The sequence below is a fragment of the Colobus angolensis genome, unplaced genomic scaffold, assembly GCF_000951035.1.
Source record: "Colobus angolensis palliatus isolate OR3802 unplaced genomic scaffold, Cang.pa_1.0 Scaffold3, whole genome shotgun sequence".
NCBI lineage: Eukaryota > Metazoa > Chordata > Mammalia > Primates > Cercopithecidae > Colobus > Colobus angolensis.
In genome coordinates this window covers 29,740,549-29,764,366 of record NW_012116265.1, presented here as the reverse complement: position 1 = coordinate 29,764,366, position 23,818 = coordinate 29,740,549, and the positions used below count along the sequence as shown (strand labels likewise).

The 23,818-nt window shown below is 55.6% G+C and overlaps 1 protein-coding gene across 2 annotated transcripts in view; it reads left to right on the top strand.

Moving 5' to 3' along the window:
* Positions 1-18,737, top strand: part of PLEKHG3 (pleckstrin homology domain containing, family G (with RhoGef domain) member 3) — a 42,614-nt gene extending 23,877 nt beyond the window's left edge. Inside the window, exons 2-17 of one of the 2 annotated variants that reach the window (XM_011949768.1) lie at positions 2,158-2,547; positions 3,571-3,668; positions 4,774-4,843; positions 5,175-5,221; positions 5,332-5,482; positions 5,571-5,702; positions 5,894-6,076; positions 6,244-6,336; positions 6,625-6,711; positions 6,941-6,974; positions 7,317-7,415; positions 11,276-11,314; positions 11,763-11,782; positions 13,139-13,252; positions 15,431-16,850; positions 17,375-18,737. In XM_011949768.1, coding sequence (XP_011805158.1) covers positions 2,197-2,547; positions 3,571-3,668; positions 4,774-4,843; positions 5,175-5,221; positions 5,332-5,482; positions 5,571-5,702; positions 5,894-6,076; positions 6,244-6,336; positions 6,625-6,711; positions 6,941-6,974; positions 7,317-7,415; positions 11,276-11,314; positions 11,763-11,782; positions 13,139-13,252; positions 15,431-16,850; positions 17,375-18,096 — 3,660 coding nt within the window. In that variant the 5' untranslated portion in view covers positions 2,158-2,196 and the 3' untranslated portion in view covers positions 18,097-18,737. The remainder of the gene's footprint in view (positions 1-2,157; positions 2,548-3,570; positions 3,669-4,773; positions 4,844-5,174; positions 5,222-5,331; positions 5,483-5,570; positions 5,703-5,893; positions 6,077-6,243; positions 6,337-6,624; positions 6,712-6,940; positions 6,975-7,316; positions 7,416-11,275; positions 11,315-11,762; positions 11,783-13,138; positions 13,253-15,430; positions 16,851-17,374) is intronic. The other variant, XM_011949769.1, reaches the window with a different exon arrangement.
* Positions 18,738-23,818: the final 5,081 nt, after the last annotated feature.

Here is a 23,818-nt window from a genome sequence, read left to right as displayed (position 1 = left end):
TTTGAAGGGCTTTGAAGGACATCAGCGTGCCACAGGGCTGGGGGTTAAGGGCTGGGGCGGAGCTTGGGTTTTTGTCTGTCAGTGCTGGAATGATGTGGTGTTGCCCTGCCTGCTGGTTCTGTAAAAGGCATAGCTGAGGAATTGTAAAGGCCCTTTTGAGGAAGGAGGAAAAAGCAGCAGCCCTACAATTCCCAGTCTCCTCTGAGCCGCTCAAAGAGCTTTACCAAAATGATCCTGCTAATTAGCTCTCCTGGCATTGCATTGCACGGTGGAGGGGAGCACTGGGCTGCCACTGAGTCCCCATCTGCAAGTCGAGAGGCTCATACAGAGCACGTTGGAGGTGACCCCCTCCAGTGAGACACAGTGACAAAGTGCCGTGCTCCAGAGCGTCCCAGCCAGGTTAGCGGCGGGTGGTAAGTAGGTCTTGAGGCGCTTGATCTGTACCTCAGTAAAAGCATCAATTTGTTCACCATTGTTGTTCATTTGTTAAATTGGCCCTTAAGATCCCTGCTCTTTAGTAACTAATGGTGTATGGCAGAGGGTCTCAAACTAGTCACACTTTATCAGGCGAGTGCTACAATAGGAGAAACGTGGGAAGGTAGTAAGCGAACACAGAAAGAGTTCCCTAGATTTGGGGGATATTGGAAGGTTCCTGGAGGGGGCAGTTTCTAATCGGAGACCTAAAGATTGGATGTAAATTACATAGGTTGGGGGATGGTACCGTGTGGAGTGGATGGAGAAGAGAGAACGCTGAAGCAGAGAGAACATTTGCAAAAGCCTGAGACCCAGGGGTGTTGGTTTACAGGTTGAGGCAGAGGCACAGAAAAACCACGGGCCAGTGCCAAGGGTTCCCAGAGTAACGGCAGCTTCTAGATTCTTCTCCTTGTAGCTCAAGCCTCTGCCCTTTGGTCATGTCTGTGGTCTAGTCGCTTCTGAGCCCTAGAGCCAGGGGTAGAAGACCCGGGTCAGTAGGGGTGAGAGGGATACCCAGGAACTTACTGTTTTCCTGTGAAATAGCAATGAAATGTGTACTCTGGAAAGTGGCATTGGTGAGCTCTGGCGTGGGCATGGGTGTTGCATGGGTGTCCCTGTCCTTCTCGAAGGCTACAGCCTGAAGTCTGGCCACTCCACCCTTCTTTCCCCCAGCTGCTTCAGGTGGGCCTGCCTCTGAGCCACACCATCTGCTTAGGGAATAAAGTCCACCTGAGGCTGTGTTTGCCTCACCTGGGTGCAGTTTACTGCTTTCTCTGCTGCCCCCACCCAGCTGTGCCAAGGGCAGCTTACAGAGACTCACTGATGGCTCAGCCCTGGGGAATTTCCTGGGGCCTGGATGAGTCAGAGGCAGCCTGTGCTAGGTGCTGGGGTGGGGCTGCGGAGTGGGGGGATAATGCTGGCTCAGCCAGTGAGTATCCAGAAAGCTTCAGGTTCGTGGTGAAGCCGCCGGTGCCCCTGAGGTTTTGCAATCCTAGGGAGAATATTATCCCTGGTATGTGTCTTAACACTGTAAGAAGCAGATCTTTGCCCATCCCTGTACAGTGACCCCAGCACAGGCTACATACAGGTGGGCAGTTGGGAAGTTCCTCTTGACAATTGCCATTATCATCACTATATTGATGGCGTGTGGAGCACGTACCCTGTGCCAGGCATCATGCTCAGAGCTTTACGAACAGCAGGTGGCGTCATCTGGGAGGACAAGCCATGGGGTAGGCTGTATCTATCCTCATTTTACAGGTGAGGAGCTGAGGCTCTGAGGGACTAAGTACTGTGCCCCAGCAGTGGAGCTGGGCTATGAATTCCTCAGAGGGTACCTGGACCACTGTGCTGGCAGGTGGACTTGGGCATCCTCATCAATGCTCACAGAGTCTGAGAGCAGGGCCTTTCTTGGGATTCACTTTTGTTTTGTTAATTGTGTTAAATGTAAACACACATAACATAAAATTGACCATCTTCACTATTTTAAGTGTACAGTTCATTCATATCATTGTGCAACCATCATCACCATCTATCCACAGAACCTTTTCATCTTCTAAAACTGAACTCTGGACCCACTAAACAATACCTTCCCGCCCCGCTTGCCGTCACCCCTGGCAGCTATCCCTCTGTTCTGTTTCTGTGGACATTCAGAGGTTGACCCTTCATCTGTCTGTCTTGCTGCAGAATCTCCCTGGGGTGCCCTCCCCAGGCAGCAATGCCAGGATGCCCGTGTCCACCTCCCTCCACCAGGACGGCAGCCAGGAGCGGCCGGTGAGCCTGACCTCTACCACCTCCTCGTCGGGCTCCTCCCGTGACAGTCGCAGTGCCATGGAGGAGCCCAGTGGCTCCGAGGCTCCCGCTGAGAATGGGGCAGGCTCCCCAAGAGACCGGCATCTCCCCAATAGCAACAACAACTCCAGCAGCTGGTTGAACGTGAAGGGGCCCCTCTCCCCATTCAACAGCCGGGCGGCGGCAGGGCCTGCGCACCACAAGCTCAGCTACCTGGGCCGAGTGGTGCGGGAGATCGTGGAGACGGAGCGCATGTACGTGCAGGACCTGCGCAGCATCGTGGAGGTGCGTGCCGGGGGCCCTGTGGCACAGCGTTCTAGCGGAAGCCTGTTTCACCCTGGGAGAGAAGCTCTCGAAAGACCTGCTTCCCATAAAGTAGTTGGAGGACTGGGGTCTCCCACCCTCGCTGACTGCATGGTGAAAGCTGTTGACCCCTCAGGCTTCCTTAGGACCTTGGGCCGGATCAGTAGCTTGGGCTGGCAGGAGTGAGCATCATTGACAGGGAGGATGGGTCCCCAGCCTGCCTGGGAAGATGGCTCTAGAGAGCCTGTGCCACAGAGACCAAATGCAGTGAAGACATGGGCTCTGGGCCTGGCCCCACGCATCCCCTGCCCTGTTGTTGCCTGGCTGTGTGGAGCCTCAGGTTCCTCCTCTGTAAGAGGAAGCCGCACCTGCCTTGCAGGGCTACTGTGGGCGAAGGACATGGAAGGGCAGCTGTGTGGCTGCCGCTGAGGAAGCCCTCTGCTCCGCTGGCTCGGAGTGTGGATTAGTTTCCTAGGGCTGCCGTAACAAATGACCACACACTGAGTGGCTTAAAACAGCAAATGTATTCTCACTCAGTTCAGGAGGCCAGAAGTCCAAAATCAAGGCATTGGCCGGGTCGGCTCCCTCCAGAGCCTCTGAGTGAGTAGTTCTGTGCCTGTCATCCAGCTTCCTGGGTCCTGGCAGTCTTTGACATCATTGGCCTGGGGATGCCGCTCAGTACCTTCCCATCACCGGCTTCTTTGTGTCTCTCTGTGTCCTCCCGCTCCTCTTACAAGGACAGCAGCCACTGGATTTCGGGCCTACCCTAAATCCTATCTGAAGTCATCTTGAGATCCTTAACTAATGGCATCCACAGAGACCTTATTTCCAAATAAAGTCACATTCGGGGTTCCAAGTGGACGTGAATTTTGGGGTGGACACTGTCTCACAGTAGGCAGTGTCTCTGAAGTGGTGTCCCAGCAGGGCCTAAACGAGGTGTGGCTAGGGAAGGTCGTGGGCAGGGTTGTGCTGGGGGCCAGGTTCTGACCACCTCCCTCCACGCAGGACTACCTCTTGAAGATCATCGACACGCCCGGGCTGCTGAAGCCAGAACAGGTCAGCGCCCTCTTTGGGAACATAGAAAACATCTACGCACTGAACAGGTGTGTGAATGGGCCTGACACCATGTTCTGCCTGCGAGGCCCGCCTCGGGGCCTAGGGAGGAACCCTGGATGTCCCTGGACTCATGGGCCTGTGACATGTGGGCCTGGAGCCTGATCTCTGAGGACAGGAAAGGGTGGTTCATCTCTGTGCCCTGGGCTGATGTGCTTTCTCTCAAGGGCAGACAGGGAGGTAATTTGAGGGTATGCGCGTGTTGGGTCCAGCCTGGGCCGGCACCCCTCATGGGGCTGCTGGGCCCTTCCTTGCACACTGCTTCTTTTCCCTGTGGGTGGCTTCTCCGTCCTTCTCATCTTCATTTTCCACTTGCACATCTCTTAATTTCTTATCCTCCTTCCCACTGACTCCAAGGGCTCCCTGGAGATGATCTGACCTATTAGTGGATTGCACAACCCAGGCAAGACAGATGTGAGAGGCCAAACAAGGCCTGGCCAGGGGCTATGTCAGGGCAAAGGGCGTGGGTCTGCTGCTTGGGACCACAGACTCCCCAGGGAAAGTGCGCTGCTCTGGAGTGTCAGAGCTTGAGGGAACAGCGGTGCTAGGACAGGAAGAATCGTATCCCAGGCCCCTCAAGATGGGCAGTAAGCTGGAGAAGTCTGGGAGGGCAGGGTACAGGGAAGACTTAGACCAATGGTGAGGAGTTGGGGAAAGAGGAGGAGCACAGAGGGAGGAGGCAGGGAGCAGTGTTTCTAGGGGTGCCAGGACTCACCTGTCTCTCCCCATGTCCCACATCCTGGGCCCCCTGGCTCCTTTGCTAGTTCCCGTTCTCTCTCCTTCGCCCTTTAATCCTCTGCTTTTGTGTGTTTAACTCCTGCCTGCAGAGGAGCTGTGTCCCCTCCTGAGGTGGGTACGAGGGTCCCCTCTTCCTCTCTCGCTTGCTGAGCCTGTAGGTCTCCCTGACTTCCTGCTTTGTGCTGGATACTTTCTGTGGTTGCTGCCTGGGGCAGGGCTCCCTCTGAGGCTAGAAGCCCCAGCTCTTTAGCATAACAATAGGGCTGGCTGTCAGAGTTCGGGAGGTTGGGGAGGGGGCAGTGAAGGGCATTGTCCTCTGACTGCAGAGGGTACAGTGGCTGCTTTCCCCTCACCCAGCCAGCTCCTCAGAGACCTGGACAGCTGCAATAGTGACCCCGTGGCTGTGGCCAGCTGTTTTGTGGAAAGGGTAAGAAGGGCTGGGCCCTTGCCCCTGTCCTACCTTGCTGAGAGCTCAGAGAGACAAGAACTCTGCCAGCATAAGAGGAAATCTGAGTCCTGGGGATCCCTTTCCAGGGAAAGTGCTGGGTGCTCTGTCTTGAATGAGAAGGGTGTTCTGGGGGGAGCCAGGGCTGCTGGGTAGATGGGATGTCGTTGACAAATAGGTATAAAGATGGCTCTGTAGGCACTTGGGAACAGGGGACAGAGTATGCTCTGGGGGCCAGGGGCCTATCTGGTACCACCATCTTTACAGTCAAATGGGAATCTCCCTGAAATCACTATTTTTGATCTCTTCTTAGAGCCAAGAGTTTGATATCTACACCCAGTATTGCAACAATTACCCCAAGTGAGTAATTGGGGTGAGAGGGAAGGCAGAGCCATCTGGTGAGTCCAGAGTCCCCCACCTCCTCATCCAGGCCTTCCCCAGGCGGTGACTGGCCCTTCTCCCACTCTCAGCTCCGTGGCCGCCCTGACGGAATGCATGAGGGACAAGCAGCAGGCCAAGTTCTTTCGGGACCGGCAGGAGCTGCTGCAGCACTCACTGCCCTTGGGTTCCTACCTGCTGAAGCCGGTCCAGCGCATCCTCAAGTACCACCTGCTGCTGCAGGTAGCCCCTTGGTCCTCCCAGGCACCTGGGGCCTGGGGAGGGCAGGGCCTTCGAGTCAGGGGTACCTAAGCCTCTATCTTCTGTGCAGGAAATTGCCAAGCATTTTGATGAAGAAGAGGATGGCTTTGAGGTGGTGGAGGATGCCATTGACACCATGACCTGTGTGGCCTGGTACATCAACGACATGAAAAGGAGGCATGAGCATGCAGTCCGGCTCCAGGTGCTCGGGGGCTGGGAGGCTGGGGGAGGGGCAGGGCTGGGTGGGCCATGCTTCGGCTGGGAAGAAGGACTGTGGCCACCCTGCTGGGATGAGCTGGGTGGTGGCATTGGGGGAGCCTTTGTGGCAGGGTTTGCAGAGCCTCCTAAGGCCCCAGTGGCCTGACTGTAGGGGTTGGGGCCCCTCTGCTGCAGGAGATTCAGTCACTCCTCATCAACTGGAAGGGGCCCGACCTGACCACCTACGGGGAGCTTGTGCTGGAGGGCACGTTCCGCGTGCATCGCGTGCGCAATGAAAGGACCTTTTTCCTCTTTGACAAAACACTGCTTATCACCAAGAAGCGGGGCGATCACTTTGTCTACAAGGGCAACATCCCGGTAACCAGGCCCTGCCCCATCTCCGCCGTCTTCTCTCCTTCCCAAAGGATCTGGGCTCCCCTCCTTGTCTGCTTCTTGGGGCTCCAGCACCACCCTTCTGAGATCACCCTCCCTGCTTCCCCAGGCTGTCAACCTTGTGCTTTACTGTGCTTTCCCTCTGCCCCTAGTGCTCCTCCCTGATGCTGATCGAAAGCACCAGAGACTCCCTGTGCTTCACTGTCACCCACTACAAGCACAGCAAGCAGCAGTACAGCATCCAGGTGAGGGGCCGGTGGGGCTCAGGGGCTAGGGAACAAGATGCCCAGGGGACACCTGCGTGGGACTCCTGGCTCCTCTGCCCACCTAGCTGCCCCAGGACCCAGTGTCTCCACCTGTAAGGCAGGGATCGTTGCAGGCACTTCTTAGGGTCAAAGTGAGGAGTCAGGTTAACCTCACAGAGGCCCCAGCATGGTCCCACTTTTTCTCTCTGGGCGGAAGCACTGTCCATGCTGGACAGCTTCAGGCCTGTAATGATAACCCCTGGGTCCCTTTCCCTTGGGTCCTCCCAGGCCAAGACAGTGGAGGAGAAACGGAACTGGACTCACCACATCAAGAGGCTCATCCTAGAGAACCACCATGCCACCATTCCCCAGAAGGTGAGTTCCCCCAGCTCTTGACTGGGGGCAGGGAGAATGTGCTCCTCTGAGCCAGCTCTACAAGGTCCATTGGGGACTCACCTTCTGGATTTGGGCTCCACTGGACAGTGGATGTCAGTACAGCAGATGCCCCAGGCCTTGGTGCCACACTGTGGGGTGTCCTCATATAGCAACAGGGGAGGCTGGCACATGGTAAGGTAATAACCAGATGTGTTTCCTTCCCCGTCAGGCCAAGGAAGCCATCTTGGAAATGGATTCCTATTGTAAGTGTGCTCTTTTCTGCCTGTTTTGTCCCTACCCATGGACATTGCTAGGTCAGGCTGCATCCTGGGGAAGCTTTCCCTGATAATTTTATCCTAGGAGCAGGGAGGACGGGGGCCTCCTATTAAGGGCTGGGGGGCGAACTATATGATTAAGGATGCTCTCCTGCTGAGCGGTGGGACTCTCAGTGCCTGAAGCTCCCAGCTGGAAGATGGAGGGAGCTCTGGAGGCTCCTGGCCCTGGAGCTGGGTAGGTATAGAGGTCTGGCTGGGTATGGACAGGGTCTAGGGTAGGCCAAGGCCAACTGGAAACCAAAAGCTTGACCGTCTCTCTCCTGGATGCAGATCCCAATCGGTACCGCTGCAGCCCAGAGCGGCTGAAGAAGGCTTGGTCCTCCCAGGATGAGGTGTCTACCCATGTGCGCCAGGGGCGCCGGCAGTCTGGTAAGAGAAGGACTGTGGAGGCAGGAAGCCTCTCCCTCACACCCTTTCCCAGGCTGGGGACCGTCTGCGGCAGTGTCCAGGGCTGTGTCTCTCACCTCTGCGGAAACCCTGGGAAAGGCTTGAGCGGGGCTGGACACACACCTGGGGCTCATCCTTCCCCTGTGCTGGTGCTACCCACACCACGTGCCTCTGGGCCCTCGTTGCCTACCAGTTCTGGGCAGCCCAGCTTTTTCTTACTTTCTTCTTTCTTTTTTTTATGTTAGAGATGGACTCTTGCTCTGTCGCCCAGGCTGGAGTACAGTGGCTCGATCTCAGCTCACTGCAACCTCTGCCTCCTGGGTTCAAGCGATTCTCCTGCCTCAGCTTCCCAAGTAGCTGGGACTACAAGGGTGTACCACCATACCCAGCTAATTTTTGTATTTTTTAGTAGAGATGGGGTTTCACTATTATGTTGACCAGGCTAGTTTCGAACTCTTGGCCTCAGGTGATCCACCCTTCTCGGCCTCCCAAAGTACTGGGATTATAGGTGTGAGCCACTGCACCTGTCCAGCCTACCTTTTCTAAGGCCCTAGGAATACTTGCTCACTTGGGTCTTGGCACCCCTTTTTAGCCCCCTGCCTCCTTTGCGTCTTGGGAATACCAACACCAAGTCATTCAGGAGTAACACTCGGACATTGCAGATGGCCCCAGCCCAGTCCTGGAACAACCCGAGCAGAAGCAGGACCCGGGGAAAACGAATTCAGTGGCACCAAACCCAGACAGGAAATATTTACTTTGAGTCTCGGGAAAAAGTTCCATTTTCCTCTCCTGAGTTTTCTTCCATTCCTGGACTTCTAGGGTGTTCTTGGATTATTGGAATGAATCGTCTATTTGAAAAGAGAAAAACCTTGCTTTTATTCTTAACTCTGTGGTGATGAGTGTGTGTATTTTCTACATTGGTTTTTTTTGTTGCTATTTAGTGCGAGGCCCAAGGACAGCTCTGGCTTAAGCCAGGTGTCTGCCAAACATATACTCAAGGTGGGAGTTGGGGTGAGAATTGTCTAAGACCCCGGGAGAGAAGGATTCTAAAGTGACTGAGAGCAGCGTCCTGGCTTGGGTCCACAAGTGTGTTGGGTTTTCACTGGTGATGACCTGTGGGTCCCCTGAATGTGTGTGTGGATTGACATGTGGGCGTTAGCCTTCTGAAGGTGGAGCAGTGGCTTATAGAAGGCTTTTGCGGTTTTATGTTGTTGGTATTGCTCTGGGTGGATCTTGGGCCCTAGGCCACCTTGCTATGGTTGCAAAAGTTTTATAGTTTTTATAGTTAAAAGCTCCAAATATGGAGGTGTTGCTTTCTTCTCTCTAGCCCTCTTTATTTCCTTTCCTTTTCTTCTCCTGTAATTCTCTTCTTGTCCTCCTCAATTTAGTGTGCCTTAAAATTTGAAGCTTCTAGCGCATTGATGTGTTCAGCAAGTGATAATGGTGGTGGTAGTGATAGTGGCTGCATCCTAATGTTAGCACCAAAACTTTAGCTATGGATGTACAACTCTTTGAATATACTTAAAGCCGTTGAATTGTACACTCTAGGTGAATTGTATGTGAATTATATTTCAGTAAAGCTGTTACAAGAAAACCCCCAAACTTTAGCTGTCCAAGGCACTCAGGAAATGAGCCATTTTAAAGAGCTGAAGTTTCCACATGGCTGAGATTTTTAGCCTATAAATACTAAGAGTCAGATTTTTTCAAAAAATATTTTTAAAATGTTTTAACTGTTATGAAATTCCCTCCCTCTCTCCCTCCCTTCCTTCTTGCTCTGTTGCCCAGGCTGGAGTGCAGTGGCACCATCTCTACTCACTGCAACCTCTGCCTCCTGGGTTCAAGTGATTCTCCTAAGTAGCTGGGATTACAGGCATGCACCACCATGCCTAGCTCATTATTTTTTTGTATTTTTAGTAGAAACAGGGTTTCATCATGTTGGTTAGGCTGGTCTCGAACTCCTGACCTCAGGTGATCCACCCACCTCGGCCTCCCAGAGTGCTGGGATTACAGGTGTGAGCCACCCCACTCGACCAAAATAGACATCTTTCTAAAGCATGCTTTGTACTCTTGAACCTTTTAAAATAGAAGGTGCTGCCTGCCGTTGAACCTTTCCTTTTCTGGAGTTAATGCTAGAGCATCACGTAGGGTGTGTGAACTACCAGTTGCTTGAGGGGCCTCAGAGGCTGTGGGTTGCCATAGAGACAGCCTGCGATTGGCGTGTCGTGCCCCTCTTCACGGTTCTTCTGTAACACTGAAGTGTCTGTTTTCATTGGTCTAAGTATGTTTGTCTGTAGTAGCCCTTCTTCCCCTCCGTCTGTTAGAAAACGATCGATCAGGCCAGGCATTGTGGCTCACTCCTGTAATCCTAGCACCTTGGGAGGCTGAGGTGGGAGGATCACTTGAGGCCAGGAGTTCAAGACCAACCTAGACAACATAGTGAGGCCTCGTCTCTACAAAATTAAAAAATTAGCTAGGCATGGTCGTGTTCACCTATGGTCCTAGCTACTCTGGAGGCTGAGGTGGGAGGATCACTTGAGCCTGGAAGGCAGAGGTTGCAATGAATGGATATCATGCCCCTGTACCCATCCTGGGTGACAGACGAGACCTTATTGCAAGAAAAAAAAGAAAAAGAAATCAATCTATTGAACTTGTGGGAACTGTAGACCACAAAAAGATCAGGAAAGTCACTGGGGAGGGACTTGGGCCACATCCAGACGCTTTACTGCCGGGGCTCAGCCATCCACTCTGGCTTCCTTGAGGTCTTTTCTGCTTCTGCTTCCCACTCAGTGGGCTGAGATGAGCCGACAAGTATATTCTGTGGATAATTAAGGTTTATTGTTTCAATTATATGTCACTTATTAAATATTCTTGATAAGTTTTAAAATGAAAGAATAGAACATTTTCTACTTTTCACTTTAAAAACAATTAGGCATTTACTTACATTGATACAGATAGTGTATGTACATTGTGTGTGTCAACAGAAAAGAGGTTCTTCAATAGGCCTGCCTGCTGAGGAACAGCAAGATACCTTGGTAGACTTTCCTTCTGACTTCAAGTGTGTAGCAAATCGTGGCAATCCCTAGGCCTTCCACTTACCGCCACCTAGGCAAGGATATGGATAGGCGAAGGCCGAGGCTCTGTAGAACTGGACCTTGAGACAAGGTCCTCTTATTCCCACCCTCCAGTCTCAGGTGTGTCCCCAAAAAGGCTGGGGTACAAGGTGATGACACCATCGGCCTAATGGATGTGTTTTGTATCCTGTCCCCAGAGCCTGGTCACTCTCCGTACAGCCGGGCAACTCTCCCCAGCGGGCAGCGAGGCTTCATGATGCCAGGCCTTAAGGGCCGTAGAAAGTCGGGTGTGACCTCTGCTTTCCGGCTGGGATGCTGTGAGGGGCTTGGCAGTGGGTGTAGCTGATGCGCGGATATGCTCATTGCCAGGGAGGCAAGGGGCTTGAGGTGGAGCCAGGGGCCTCCAGAGATGTTACTAGTTGGTCTGAAGGGGCCAGCATGGAACTCAGTCCCCTCCCTATGGCTTCTGCACGAGGGCCCTGGGCCAGGTGTGCTAATGCATTGCATTATGGGTGGTACTGCTCCAGCAGGGCTGGCAGCCACAGCGGGGGTCCTGGAGATGGATGGGCCTGCCTCCCTGTCTGTAGGTGCAAGGGGCTTGGCGACACTGTGGAAGGCAGACTCCCTGGGGCCTACGACTGCGGCGGGGTGGGGGGCAAGCCAGAGTGGACTTTGAGCTGGTGATGGGCTGGTGGCATTGTGAGCTTGGGACCCAGCCAGGCACAGCAGTTTCCTGGCCCGCGCTGACTCTGCCCATGCTTTCCTCCTCAGAGCCAACCAAACACCTGCTCAGGCAACTCAACGAGAAAGGTGAGTGTGTGAGGCGGCCAGCTATTCCCAGTGAGGGGGGGAGGAGGGGAAGCAGCCGACAACCTAGGGGTTGACCTGAGGGTGGGGGATTGTCAGAATAGTGTAGAAGGGTCTCTGCCTCTGTTCCCCCCTGGAAGAGGGCCTCGCCCCTGGCTGGCTGAGGAGAGGGGCTGGAGCTCTCCCCCATGCACAGGCCTCACGCCCTTTTCTCTGGAAACAATGAGAACCGAGCAACAGGCACAGACCTGTGCTGCTCTGTGGCCCCTGGGCCCTGCTCTGTCAGTCATTCTTTTGAAAGCACAGGAGACTAGGTGAGGGTTCTGGGAGTAGGAGCCCCCGGTGAGGCCTTCCCCAGGGGGCTGTCTAGAGGTCTTTCTCCCACTTACTGATCTCTTCCCCTCCCCTGCCCCTCGCTGGTGTGTTGGGGACCCGGTGGTGATGTCCGCAGCCCGAGCAGCAGGAATGAAGGTAAAGGCCAGTGGGAGGAGGGGACTGGCTGACAGAGGAGGGTGGGACTGCCCAGGTCAGCCCCTGGCCCCTTCAGCCCTCATTGTCTTCATTCACTCAGCAAATGCCTACTAAGCACCCACTGTGTACCAGGCTGTGTGGCATAGGGCCACAGAGATGAATAAGACATGGGCCTTGCCCTGGGGGCCCTTTTGCACCCTCTTCCTAGAACAGCACCCCGCTGGGGGCCTGCCCAGCATGGACCTGCTCAGATTTCCCTCTCTAGGGTAGACAAGTAGGCAGGCCTCTTTGGGTTCTGAATTTTGACCAGGTCACAGCCTTTCCACCATGAGAACACCCGCCCCTCCCTGGACCCCAGTGGAGACCTGAGTTGGGCATCTAGGTGTGGCTTTCTGTGTGAAGCCTCCCCACCCACAGCTGCCTGCAGGAGCACAGGAGGTTGCCCAAGAGGCTGGTCACGAGGGGGTCTTGTGCTCTGAACAGCATGCAGGCAGCGCTGGCACCCTCCTGGACTTTGGGCAGCCCTCTCGTACTCGGGGCCTGCAGCCAGAGGCTGAAGGGGCTGCCCAGGAGGAGGAAGAGGAAGAGGAGGAGGTGGTGGAGGAGGAGGAGGAGGAGGAAGAGCAGGCCTTTCAGGTCTCTCTGGAGGACCTGACAGGGCATGAAGGCAACGAGAAAGGGGCTGGGCCGAAGCCCCCAGGCTCAGAGGAGGAGGAGGAGGAGCAGGAGGAGAGCCTGGCAGTGGCGGAGCAGGTAGCTGACTTTGCCAGCTCCCTGCTGGCCGCCCTCCACTGCTGGCACTATCGGGCCAACGCTTTACTTTTCTCCCGGGGCGCTATGGTGAGGTGTCTCTTCGATCTCCCCTCCTCCTTGCATGCTCCCTGGGATGTGCATGCCCACCCAAGGGCCCCCTCTGCTGCCCTCCCCACCCCTCCCTGCCCTAGTTTTACTCCTCCCCTCAGCACTTAACACCCTCGCTCGCTGTCACACCCTGGTGAGCCCCTGGCATGCTCTGTTCCAGTACTGGGCACTTATCATTATAACGCCCAACAAGCATGACAAGTGGGGTGGGGCGGTGGGGGCAGGGAGAAGCTAGCACACAGTGGGGCTGGAATGGTCAAGTCCACTTTGTCTGGACGGAAAGGTGGGCTGAGGTTTTCTGAAGCTGCATGCCTGACAAGGCTTTCTGCAGCCCTAGGCCTGGCATTCAGGTTGGCTCTGGAATGGCTCAGGCCCAAGACTGGCTCTCAGCTCAGCCCAGCCCCTTGGGGCGTGGGAGGCGCTGCCTGTGTTGGGATGTAGAAGGGATCAGCTTCCAGTTGTCTTGGAGTTGATGACTGACCTCTACCTCTGCAGGGAAAGGGGCGCAGGGAGTCTGAAGGCTCCAGGAGCAGCAGAAGGCCCAGTGGTCGGTCTCCAACCAGTGCTGAGAAGCGCATGAGCTTCGAGTCCATTTCTTCCCTGCCAGAGGTGAGCGACCAGCAGGTAGGATGGGGATAGCAGGAAGAACTTGGAGTCCAGATTTCCAAGTCTGCAAATAGGGCTTTCAGGCATAGGCTCTCCCATTGGGCCCCTGGGAACAGAGATTCTCCACCTCCCAGGACTCTCAGCCCTGCATGAAGTCTGTTTGGCCTAGAGTATATGGTTTGGTAAGCAGACCACCCCTCTCTATGAATTAGAAGAAGGCTCCCCTTTGGGCAGATGCAGTCCCATGTCAAGGGCACACAGCTAGTGGAGATGAACCAGGTATTAGGCTCCCTTGGTTAGGCCACCTTGTGTGGGTTATAAGACCCTGTCCCTGCCAGCATGCCAGACATTGAAATCACACCTGTGGTCACCTGGGCAAAGGGTAGGGAACTGTTATCTGTTGGACATGTCCTCTGTAACTGATGTGCTATTTCTTCCTTCTCTTCCCCACAGCAGCTCTAGAAGGAAAAGGGCTCTGAGTGGTTGATGGCGTGCCTACCACTGAGCAGCTCCTGAGGGGCGGGGCTGAGATCAGACCTGGGGCTGGGACTCAGAGGCCCACTGTCCTCCTCCTGCTGCCCTGTGCTGTCTGTGGGTTGTGGGAAGCAGCGTCCTTTACCTTCCCAAAGTTATAAGGGAAAGATCATGAGCTACGGCCTGGACCCCATGTTGGACCCCACAGCCAGGACTAAGAAGCCTGGATGATACTGGATAGGAATGTAGCATGATGTCTTAGCTTGAGCTGCTATAACAAAATCCCTTACTGCTGCCTGGGTGGCTTTGTTATTGCTCAGTTTTGGAGGCTGGAAATTCTAAGGTCAAGATGCCAGCAGACTCTGGGGAGGGCTCGCCCTCTGCTTCGTAGATGGTGGCTTCTTGCTGTGTCCTCACATGGCAAAGGGTCAAGGAAGCTCTCTTGAGCCTGTTTTGTAAGGGATCTGACCCCATTCATGAGGATGGAGTCCTCGTGACCTAATTGCCCAAAGGCCCCACCTCTCATTCCCATCACACTGGGTGTTGGCCTCCACCTGGCAATTTTAGGGATACGCAGACATTCAGACCAGAGCAAATGGGGGTGTCCAGTAATAATACAATGAGAACCACGCATTAAAACATTTAAAAGAAGCAGATGAAATTAATTTTAGTAGTATATTTTATTTACCCCAAAGTGTGCAGAGTATTATTCTAACATGTAATCAACATAAAAAGTTACTGATATGTTTTATCCCTTTTTTCTATACAGAGTCTTTGCAATCTGATGTGTATTTTACCCCAAGAGCAGGTTTCCACTGGGCCTGACCCCATTTCGCGTGTTCGGAAAGCCACAGCGACTGTGGCTCCCATGTTGAACAGTGCAGGTCTAGATCCTGGGTGCTCTGCAGATTCCGGACTAGAACAGAAGGAATTAGGTCCGAGCTTAGAATTTAGTGTTTGCTCTTATCTCTCTAACGACTGCTCTGGAAAGCTGCGTACATCAGCAGTTCTGTGGTTCAAATGACCGTCAAGGTGGTCAAGAGGGAATTCTCACGTTTGCTTTCTTCCTTGCCCATTTCCTGGGCGTAAGCAGTTGTGCTAGGCCCACAGGTGCTGGGAGGAGCCACATTCCTGGTCCTCACCCTCTTGACGGGATTCCAGCATGTGGCTGTGTTGCTCTCTAGACCCTCATCTACATGGGAGGCCCCGTCCCCTGAGGAAAATGAAATGGCCTCTCATGTTGCACGGGTCTGGGTTTGAACCCTAGAACCTCCTAGTGAGGAGCCTCTAGGGCTTTGGTGAGCTGCCTCACCATCAGCCATGCTGGTTCCATGATGCTGTGAGAACCAGCCCCTGGGAACCCGGGGCCATGCCCTACCCACTGTTGTGTATTCCCACCTTGTCCCTGTAGTTCCCAGGCTGGCTGCCATCAAGGTGTCGCCATCCGGCACCATCTGCATTCTTAGTGTTTTCCTTGGTTTTGAGGACATGGGCCCAGCACCCCCACTGTAGGGTGACTAAAGGACACAGTCAGGTTCCTCTAAGGACCCATTACCCTCCTCCTAAGTTGTGCTCATTCTGATTGCCTTGGGTCCTAAACTGCAGGTCCCTGTCACTGGGCCTTGAGCAGGCCATGCTGTTCCCTTGTTCCCCAGGTCCCATGAAGGAGGCTTTTTACTCATGTGAACCTTTTCTGCTATGTTTCAGGTTGAGCCGGACCCTGAGGCTGGGAGTGAGCAAGAGGTATTTGCTGCTGTGGAAGGGCCCAGTGCCGAGGAGATGCCCTCAGACACAGAATCTCCAGAAGTCCCGGAGACACCGCTTGATGCCCACCAGGGGCTTCTGGGGATGGACCCCCCGGGTGACATGGTGGGCTTCGTGGCAGCTGAGAGCGCTGAGGACCTTAAGGCCCTGAGCAGTGAGGAGGAAGAAGAAATGGGGGGTGCCGCCCAGGAGCCTGAAAGCCTTCTGCCACCCTCCGTGCTGGACCAGGCCAGTGTCATTGCGGAGCGGTTTGTCAGCAGCTTCTCTCGGCGGAGCAGCGTGGCACAGGAGGACGGCAAGTCCAGTGGCTTTGGGAGCCCGCGGCTGGTCAGCCGGAGCAGCAGCGTGCTCAGCCTGGAGGGCAGTGAGAAGGGCCTGGCGCGGCGTGGCAGTGCCACAGACTCCCTCAGCTGTCAGTTCTCCCCAGAAGTGGACATCAGTGTGGGGGGTGCCACAGAGGACAGCCCTTCTGTCAATGGGATGGAGTCCCCAAGCCCAGGCTGCCCAGTGGAGCCCGACTGGTCTTCCTGCAAGAAGAAGGAATCAGCGCTCTCCACCCGAGACCGGCTGTTGCTAGACAAGATTAAGAGCTATTATGAAAATGCAGAACACCACGATGCGGGCTTCAGCGTCCGTCGCCGGGAGAGCCTCTCCTACATCCCCAAAGGACTGGTAAGAAACTCCGTCTCCAGGTTCAACAGCCTTCCTCGGCCAGACCCAGAGCCAGTACCTCCAGTGGGGCGCAAGAGACAGGTGGGCTCCCGGCCAACTTCGTGGGCCCTGTTTGAGCTCCCAGGACCAAGCCAGGCAGGCAAAGGGGACCCACCTCCCATCTCAGATGCTGAGTTCCGCCCATCATCAGAAATTGTGAAGATCTGGGAGGGAATGGAGTCTTCTGGGGGGAGCCCTGGGAAGGGGCCCGGCCAGGGCCAGGCCAATGGCTTTGACCTGCATGAGCCACTCTTTATCCTGGAGGAGCATGAGCTGGGAGCCATCACGGAGGAGTCAGCCACTGCCTCCCCGGAAAGTTCCTCTCCCACTGAGGGGCGTAGCCCAGCCCACCTGGCCCGGGAGCTGAAAGAGCTGGTGAAGGAGCTGAGCAGCAGTACCCAGGGGGAGCTGGTGGTCCCACTGCACCCCCGCATCGTGCAGCTCTCCCACGTAATGGACAGCCACGTAAGCGAGCGCGTCAAGAACAAGGTCTACCAGCTGGCCCGCCAGTACAGCCTCCGAATCAAGAGCAACAAGCCAGTGATGGCCAGGCCACCACTGCAGTGGGAAAAGGCGGCCCCTGAGAGGAACGGGAAGAGCCCTGCTGTGCCCTGTCTACAGGAAGAGGCTGGAGAGCCATTAGGTGGCAAAGGTATGACAGGAGCGGCAAGTGGGCCCTTCCCCAAGTGTAGGGACTGAGGAGCCAATAAGGAGCCACTTGGCTCCTTGGGGAAAGTGACCTCTAAGGAGGCTCTACCAAAGGGAGAAGCTAGACCCTGGGCACCAAGGGCACAGGGTGAGCCCTGGCAGCCAGTCCAGTGCTCTGAGGCCAAACTTGCTCTCCTGGTTAAGCCCTTTTGATGCCCTCTGCTCCAGCCCTTCCCATCCAGCAGAGACTTCTGGAGGAAGCATGGCCCCAGGCCCCTCCTTTAGCAGGATGGGAGCAGAAGCTCTCCCCTCTTCCTTTGACACCTGACCCCTTTCCACTGCCTTGTCTTCATTCTTCCCATGGCCCTTCATGAAAGGGGCTGTGGATGGTAAATGAGATTTCTCCCGTCACACCCAAAACCCCAACAACCAGCCTTTCCTGGAAAGTGAGTTGGAGCCTGCTCAGAGACCCCCTTGCAGCTCTGCCCTCCTGCCCCGTGCTTCAGGCAGCTTGCTCTCTCCTCACAGGTAAGAGGAAGCCAGTGCTGTCTCTCTTCGACTATGAGCAGCTGATGGCCCACGAGCACAGCCCTCCCAAGCCCTCCTCGGCTAGGGAGTCATCGCCACAGCGTTTCTCCTTCAACCCGTCTGCTGTCAGCCAGAGGACCACCTCGTCTGGGGGCCGGCTCTCTGCCCGGAGCCCCCGCAGCCCCACGGAGACCTTCAGCTGGCCTGACGTCCGAGAGCTCTGCTCCAAGTACGCTTCCCGCGATGAGGCACGCCGAGCAGGGGGTGGCGGGCCCCGTGGCCCACCTGTCAACAGGAGCCACTCGGTGCCAGAGAACATGGTGGAGCCGCCTCTGTCGGGCAGGGTGGGCCGCTGCCGCAGCCTGAGCACCAAGAGGGGCCGGGGAGGCGGAGAGGCTGCCCGATCCCCTGGGCCTCTGCCCCAGAGCAAGCAGGACGGAGGCGAGACCCTGTATGTCACTGCAGACCTCACCCTCGAGGACAACCGGCGGGTGATTGTCATGGAGAAGGGACCCCTTCCCGGCCCCACCGCGGGGCTAGAGGAGAGCGGTGGTCAGGGACCAAGCTCGCCGGTGGCCCTGCTGGGGCAGGGCCAGGACTTCCAGCAGTCTGCAGAGTGTCGGCTGAAGGAAGAGGGTCCCAGGGACCCGGCAGACCCGAGCCAGCAGGGTAGAGTGAGAAACCTCAGAGAGAAGTTCCAGGCCTTGAACTCTGTTGGTTGATGCTGACTCCTGGGGGAGGGAGGAGTCATGATGGAGGTTGGGGAAGAATCTGGGCATCCTTCCCCTCAAGCCTAGGCTCATGGAGCCCCTGCCCAGGGCCCTCCGGCGGGCGGAAAGTCCGTCCCCTCTGCCCTTCGGGAAGGATACCCCCGTGTGCAGGGATCTCCTGCCTGTGCCATCCACTGGGGCTCGAGACAACTTCCCACTCACCTGTGAGGCCGGTGTGACTGCTTCCCTTGTAAATAGTTCTTTTCTGGTAAGAAGCCAAATATTGAAGCTCACCTTTTCCCAGAGAGCAAACTCTGCTCAGGCCTCCAGCGTTGGTTGGCCACGGCCACGGCCAGACCGAGGAGCCCACCCCCAGCGAGACTCAGGCAGTGGCCTGGAGAGGCTTTACTCTGTAACTGTGGCTTTTCTTAGGGTCCAGGCAGGAATGAAGCCGATAATTTATTGCTTTCCATTCCATGGTATGATGTGCGCGTGCGTGAGTGTGTGGCCTCTGTTTATTCCCCTCCTGTCAAGAATGAAGTGGATGCAGTTCAGGTACTTTTGAGGGTTGTTGTGCTGACCCTGTGGTTGTTGCTGATGTACACACATTTCATTATTTGCCAATGGTGCAATAACCACTGCTGACCAACCCACTATGTGTGAACTCCTTCCTGGGCCTGGCTGGGGGAGGGAAGGTTATTCGTGGGCCAGGGATGTCTTAGGGAGATGGAGACATGGAGGTGGTTCCTTCCACACTCACTGGTCACCTGAGCTCATGAAACATAAGGCATTTGGGTACTGGTAGGGGAGGTGGGGCAGGAGGATGTGAGATTGGGAGCTTGCTGTCTGCTGCCTAGACTCCCATGGGCTTCTCTGTCAAGCAGCAGCCTGCTGTCCTGTCTAAGGTAGGGGGTCCCGCATGCCAGCCTTTTGCTCTTTTCCCCAAGGGCCGGAGCTAGACTTAAAAAAGGGAAGTGGTTGGCCGGGCGCGGTGGCTCAAGCCTGTAATCCCAGCACTTCGGGAGGCCGAGACAGGCGGATCATGAAGTCAGGAGATCGAGACCATCCTGGCTAACCCGGTGAAACCCCATCTCTACTAAAAAATACAAAAAAAAATAAAACTAGCTGGGCGAGGTGGCGGGCGCCTGTAGTCCCAGCTACTCGGGAGGCTGAGGCAGGAGAAATGGCGTAAACCCGGGAGGCGGAGCTTGCAGTGAGCTGAGATCGTGCCACTGCACTCCAGCCTGGGCGACAGAGTGAGACGCCATCTCAAAAAAAAAAAAAGGGAGGTGGTGAGGTAGACCGTTTTTCTCATAAACAGAAGTTCCCAGTATCTGGTGCCTTTTGCGCTTCTCTCCAGTTCCCAGGAAACGTCCTAGAAGGCAAGGATTCTTTTTTTTTTTTTTTTTTTTTAAAAAGAGATGGAGTCTCATTCTGTCACCCAGGCTGGAGTGCAATGGTGTGATCTTGGCTCACTGCAACCTCCGCCTCCCAGGTTCAAGCAATTCTTCTGTCTCAGCCTCTCAAGTCGCTGGGACTATAGGCACGAGCCACCACACCCAGCTAATTTTTTGTATTTTCAGTAGAGACGGGGTTTTGCCATGTTGACCAGGCTGGTCTCAAACTTCAGACCTCAGGTGATCCACCCACCTCGGCCTCCCAAAGTGCTGGGATTACAGGGGTGAGCCCCTACATCCGGCTGAAGGCAAGGATTCTAAACTTGGAGACTAGAAATGTCCTAAAGGTGTCTGCAACATTGGATGAGGAGTACTAGTGCATTTTTCTGGGATGATTCCTCCCTTTTTATCACATTCTCAGAAGTGTCTTTGATTCAGAAGAGTTAGGAATGCCTCCCTATTTCAGCTGAGTTTTCTGCCCTTTCTCCACAGAGGTCTGGCCTCATTTTGCTCAATTTTTTTTCTGACTGGGGCCTGGGAGGTGGAGGCTGCAGGGCCTGGATGGTAGAGCTGCCCGACAAGTGTTCAGTGGGGCTGCTGGGCCAGGGCCCTGTGGGCCTTCTGACCCAACCTGAAGATGGGTCTGCTGAGTCTAACAAGGTCAAGGGAAGATCAGAGGGACCTAGATTCTTTTTTTCCCCCCCTTGAAATGGACTCTTGCTCTGTCGCCCAGGCTGGAGTGCAGTGATGCAATTTCGGCTCACTGCAACCTCTGCCTCCCTGACCCTCACACTGTCCAGTGCCCTTGTGGTTACTCAGCATCATATCTTGAGACTGGCCTGGCAGGAGCCAGTGACTGTGGAATGACCACAGAAGATTCAGGGCAGCTGCCGGACCAGGGGCTACCTCTGCCCTCCGCTGTTTCTGCTCAAGAGAGGTTGTCACTAGCCTCTGATCTTCCCTTAAAGAACCCAGCTGGGGCTCTTCAGAGGGTGGGGCCCAGGAAGTTGTGGTTAACCCCTTCTCCAGGCAGTTCTTACACAGCCATCTAGGTATGCCTGGGAACCTTGCACCAGGTCGGTGGTTCTCACTGGCTGCCCGCTGGAACCATCTCGGGAGCCTTTTGGAAACAGTGCTTACATTCCATCTCCGCAGACCAACAGAAACTGCCCTCTGGAGGTGAATCCCAGGCTTAGAGATTCTGATGATTCTGTGGTCCAGGAGTGCTGAGATCCGTCCTGAGTTCTGTGGGGAGGGGCCTGGACTGATCATTGCTCAGAAATGATTTTGCCCTACAGCAGGCCTTCACGTTGATCAAGTGCATGAATGAGCAAGCTTTTCTCGGAGTTTGCAGTGAAGCCCGGGACCTGGGTGCTTGCAGTCGTCCCCATAAGGCTCCCAGGGACAAGCTGGAGAGTCTGGCTGTCCCTCTGTCTCCATGGTGCCAGCCCTCTTAGACCCAGTTCAAAGGGAGAGGAGGCTAGTCAAATAAGAAACTGAGAGAAATATGGAGCATTATTGATTTATTAGAAAAACTAGTAAATGGGTTTCCTCTGGTTGGTGGAAGCACGGTTGAGCAGGTGGAGGACAGGACCCAGCTGGCCCCAGGGCCAGCCCCAGATTGCATGGTCTGTGCCCAACAGGGTTGCATTCCTCTGCAGCCGCCGCCGCCTCGTTTCCTCCCTGAGCTTGTTTGTCCAAGCCACCAAGCCATGTGGTCCCACTGGCTTCGTCCTCCTCTGGATTCCTGTCCCCCTCCCATGAAGGAAGGAAGATGATTCAGGGTCAGCCTAGGGGACCCTGGTTGCCTCCGATAGGCAGGAAAGAGGAGGGATGTGGAGGAGAGGCTGAGCCTTCCATGAGCCTCCTGTTAGGGGTGCTAGTGGAGGCCAGGTTGGGGAGGAAAGCCCAAGGACCCTCCACACCTCCCTTAGCCAGTCGGTTGAGGCTGGGACAAAGGGGAAGGAGAGAGGGAAGGAGGACCGCCTGACCGCGCCCGGAAGGAGCTTCCTCTAAACTGCCCTGGGGAGGAAGCCTGGTATGCTGGTGTGGACTGGAGCTGTGTCAACCTAGTTTAGGAATACTGTCAAAGAAAAGGCTGTAATGTAGAATAAGGAGAGAGAAAAAAAAGGCCTTGCCGGGGTACTGGGAGAGCTTAGCCCTGGTGTGGCACAGGGTCTCCCAAAGCTGGATGCCTGCGGTTTCAGTCCAGTTGGTCGAATGTCTTGGGGCCTGGGTGACAGGAGGGATGTGTGGGGAGCTGGCAACAGAATGGTCACATGCAGCTGGCTGCCCTGGACCAGCCCGGGGGACCTGGGGTGGTGAGATGCTACCTCTTCCACTAGAGTCCTTCTTTTCTTGGGTCTGTGGAGTTGCTTGCTGGAAATGACTCACTTCAGGTGCTGATTTGGCACACGTGGAAGGGGGAGGGTGGGCCCTTGTCCCTTGGCTCCCTAAAGACTGGCCCAGGGAAAGAGTTGAGGGAGATGCTTGCCACCATCTGCCCTTCAGCAAGGAACCTGCTTTCTGCCCCAGAGGAGGACATGCCCGCAAGTGCACCAAAGGCCTACTTTATTGCTAGGTGAGTGCAGTCATCTCACTGCCTTGCTTTCCCCAGATACAGAAAGAGGCTGGTGAGTGGTACACACTAGGTTCCCTGTATAGGGTCATATGTACCGAAGCCAAATGAAGACCTTGCCCACCGGGGCGGGAACCTGGGGATATCAGGCTCCATTGGATGACGTCTTCCTTCCTGTGGCTCCTGCCTGCTGCAGTTGGTGTCAGGGTGGAACTGATTTCTGCTGGCACTGGTCAGCACTCAGGGTTCCTCAGGGGAACCCTGATTCCTCATTCTGGATGCCTGCCCCTGTGGCTTCTACCTGAACCTCGCCTACTTCATCTCCATGGAACTAAGGTCCTTCACACAGGGAAAGTGATAGAAACTGCCTGCAGGCCCTGGGGACTTTTATGGTTTCCCTGGGGGAGAATGTCTGCTGCCACCCCTACCCCACCTGCTTGACTCCTCTCTTGGACCTAACCCTAGTTAGATACTGGGCCAGAACTGTGTTGCTTTCAGAGTAGAGTGGTGGGGAAATCCTTGTGGAATGAGTTTTCTCTCCCTCCAGAAGTATAACCTGGGCAGCAAGGGGAAGGCCATTCCTGAAGACATAGGTTGCAGAACTTCTGGCACTCAGGGCTGGAAGGTGGCAGATATTTGACCTCTGTACGCATGTGACACCCCCCCCCCCCCCCCCCAGCCCAAGACCTGGGGCCAGGACCTTCTGGAGAAGCTGATCAAGGGGTACCACACCTTCATGGCTCTGGCCCCGACATTTGTCCCAACTGTGCAGGGGTAGCTGTCACGTGTGGTGATGCCAAGGCATGGCTGCATCTGCCACCCCGAGACGATAGGTGATCAACTTTGCTGTCTGCCCAGCCGTACCCTCCGAAGTCCCAGCTGCAGACAGGATGCAATTGGACGTCTGGCTTTGGGATGCTTCACTGCAGCTGCGGGGGTATCCATCTTGTATCTGGGGGCCCACACTGTCCCCTAGGGGGCCTACGTCTGTCGGATATTGCTGGTTTGGCTGCCACTGGGGGTGGGGGGAGGGTCCTAGCATTGAGAGGGAGCGCCTTAGGCAGTGTTGTGACCTACCTGTCACTCCTTCAGATCACAGCCCTGTGCCCTAGCCACAGTTTTCAATGAGAAATGGTCTGACCTTGCTGCCCCTCCTGGGACCGCCTGTGGTGGCACAAGGGTGCTGGAGGCACTCAGCCAGGCCCTGCCAACCGTGGAGGGTGCCCTTTGATCTAGGGGGAGAAGCAGAGAGGAGGGATGTGGTGGCCCCTGAGGTGAGAGTCCCAGTTCTGTGGAAGCCCAGCGGGGAGGAGGCTGGCAGCACCCAAGGCCCTGCACCCAGTCTGGTCCCCTCAGCCCCCCACAGCCCCTGACCCAGAGCTAGGGCTTTGTGGGCCACCTGAAGGCTCCTTCCTCATGCCCCTAGGTGGCTGGCCATGCATTTCCAGTGCCCTCTTCCTTTCCCCTTTCCCTGGCTGCCACCAGGTGGGAGGTGACCCCAAGCAAGACTTGCTTTAGGAACGGGCAGCGTTTGAGGAACCCTATCAGCCTTCTCCAGCTCTTTTTTTTTTCTTTCTTTTTTTTTTTGGTTGGGGGTAAGGGGCCTGCGCACCCTTGGCTCAGGAGGAGGGTGGGAGAAGAGGGCGTGTGCCTCAGAGAACCGTTTCCTGCCCCCAGGCCTGGAGGCCCCGAGGGCGCCAGAGGAGCTGGGAGCCCCTGTCCCTGGAGCAGAGCCGGCGCGGGCGAGGGCGTGGAGGGG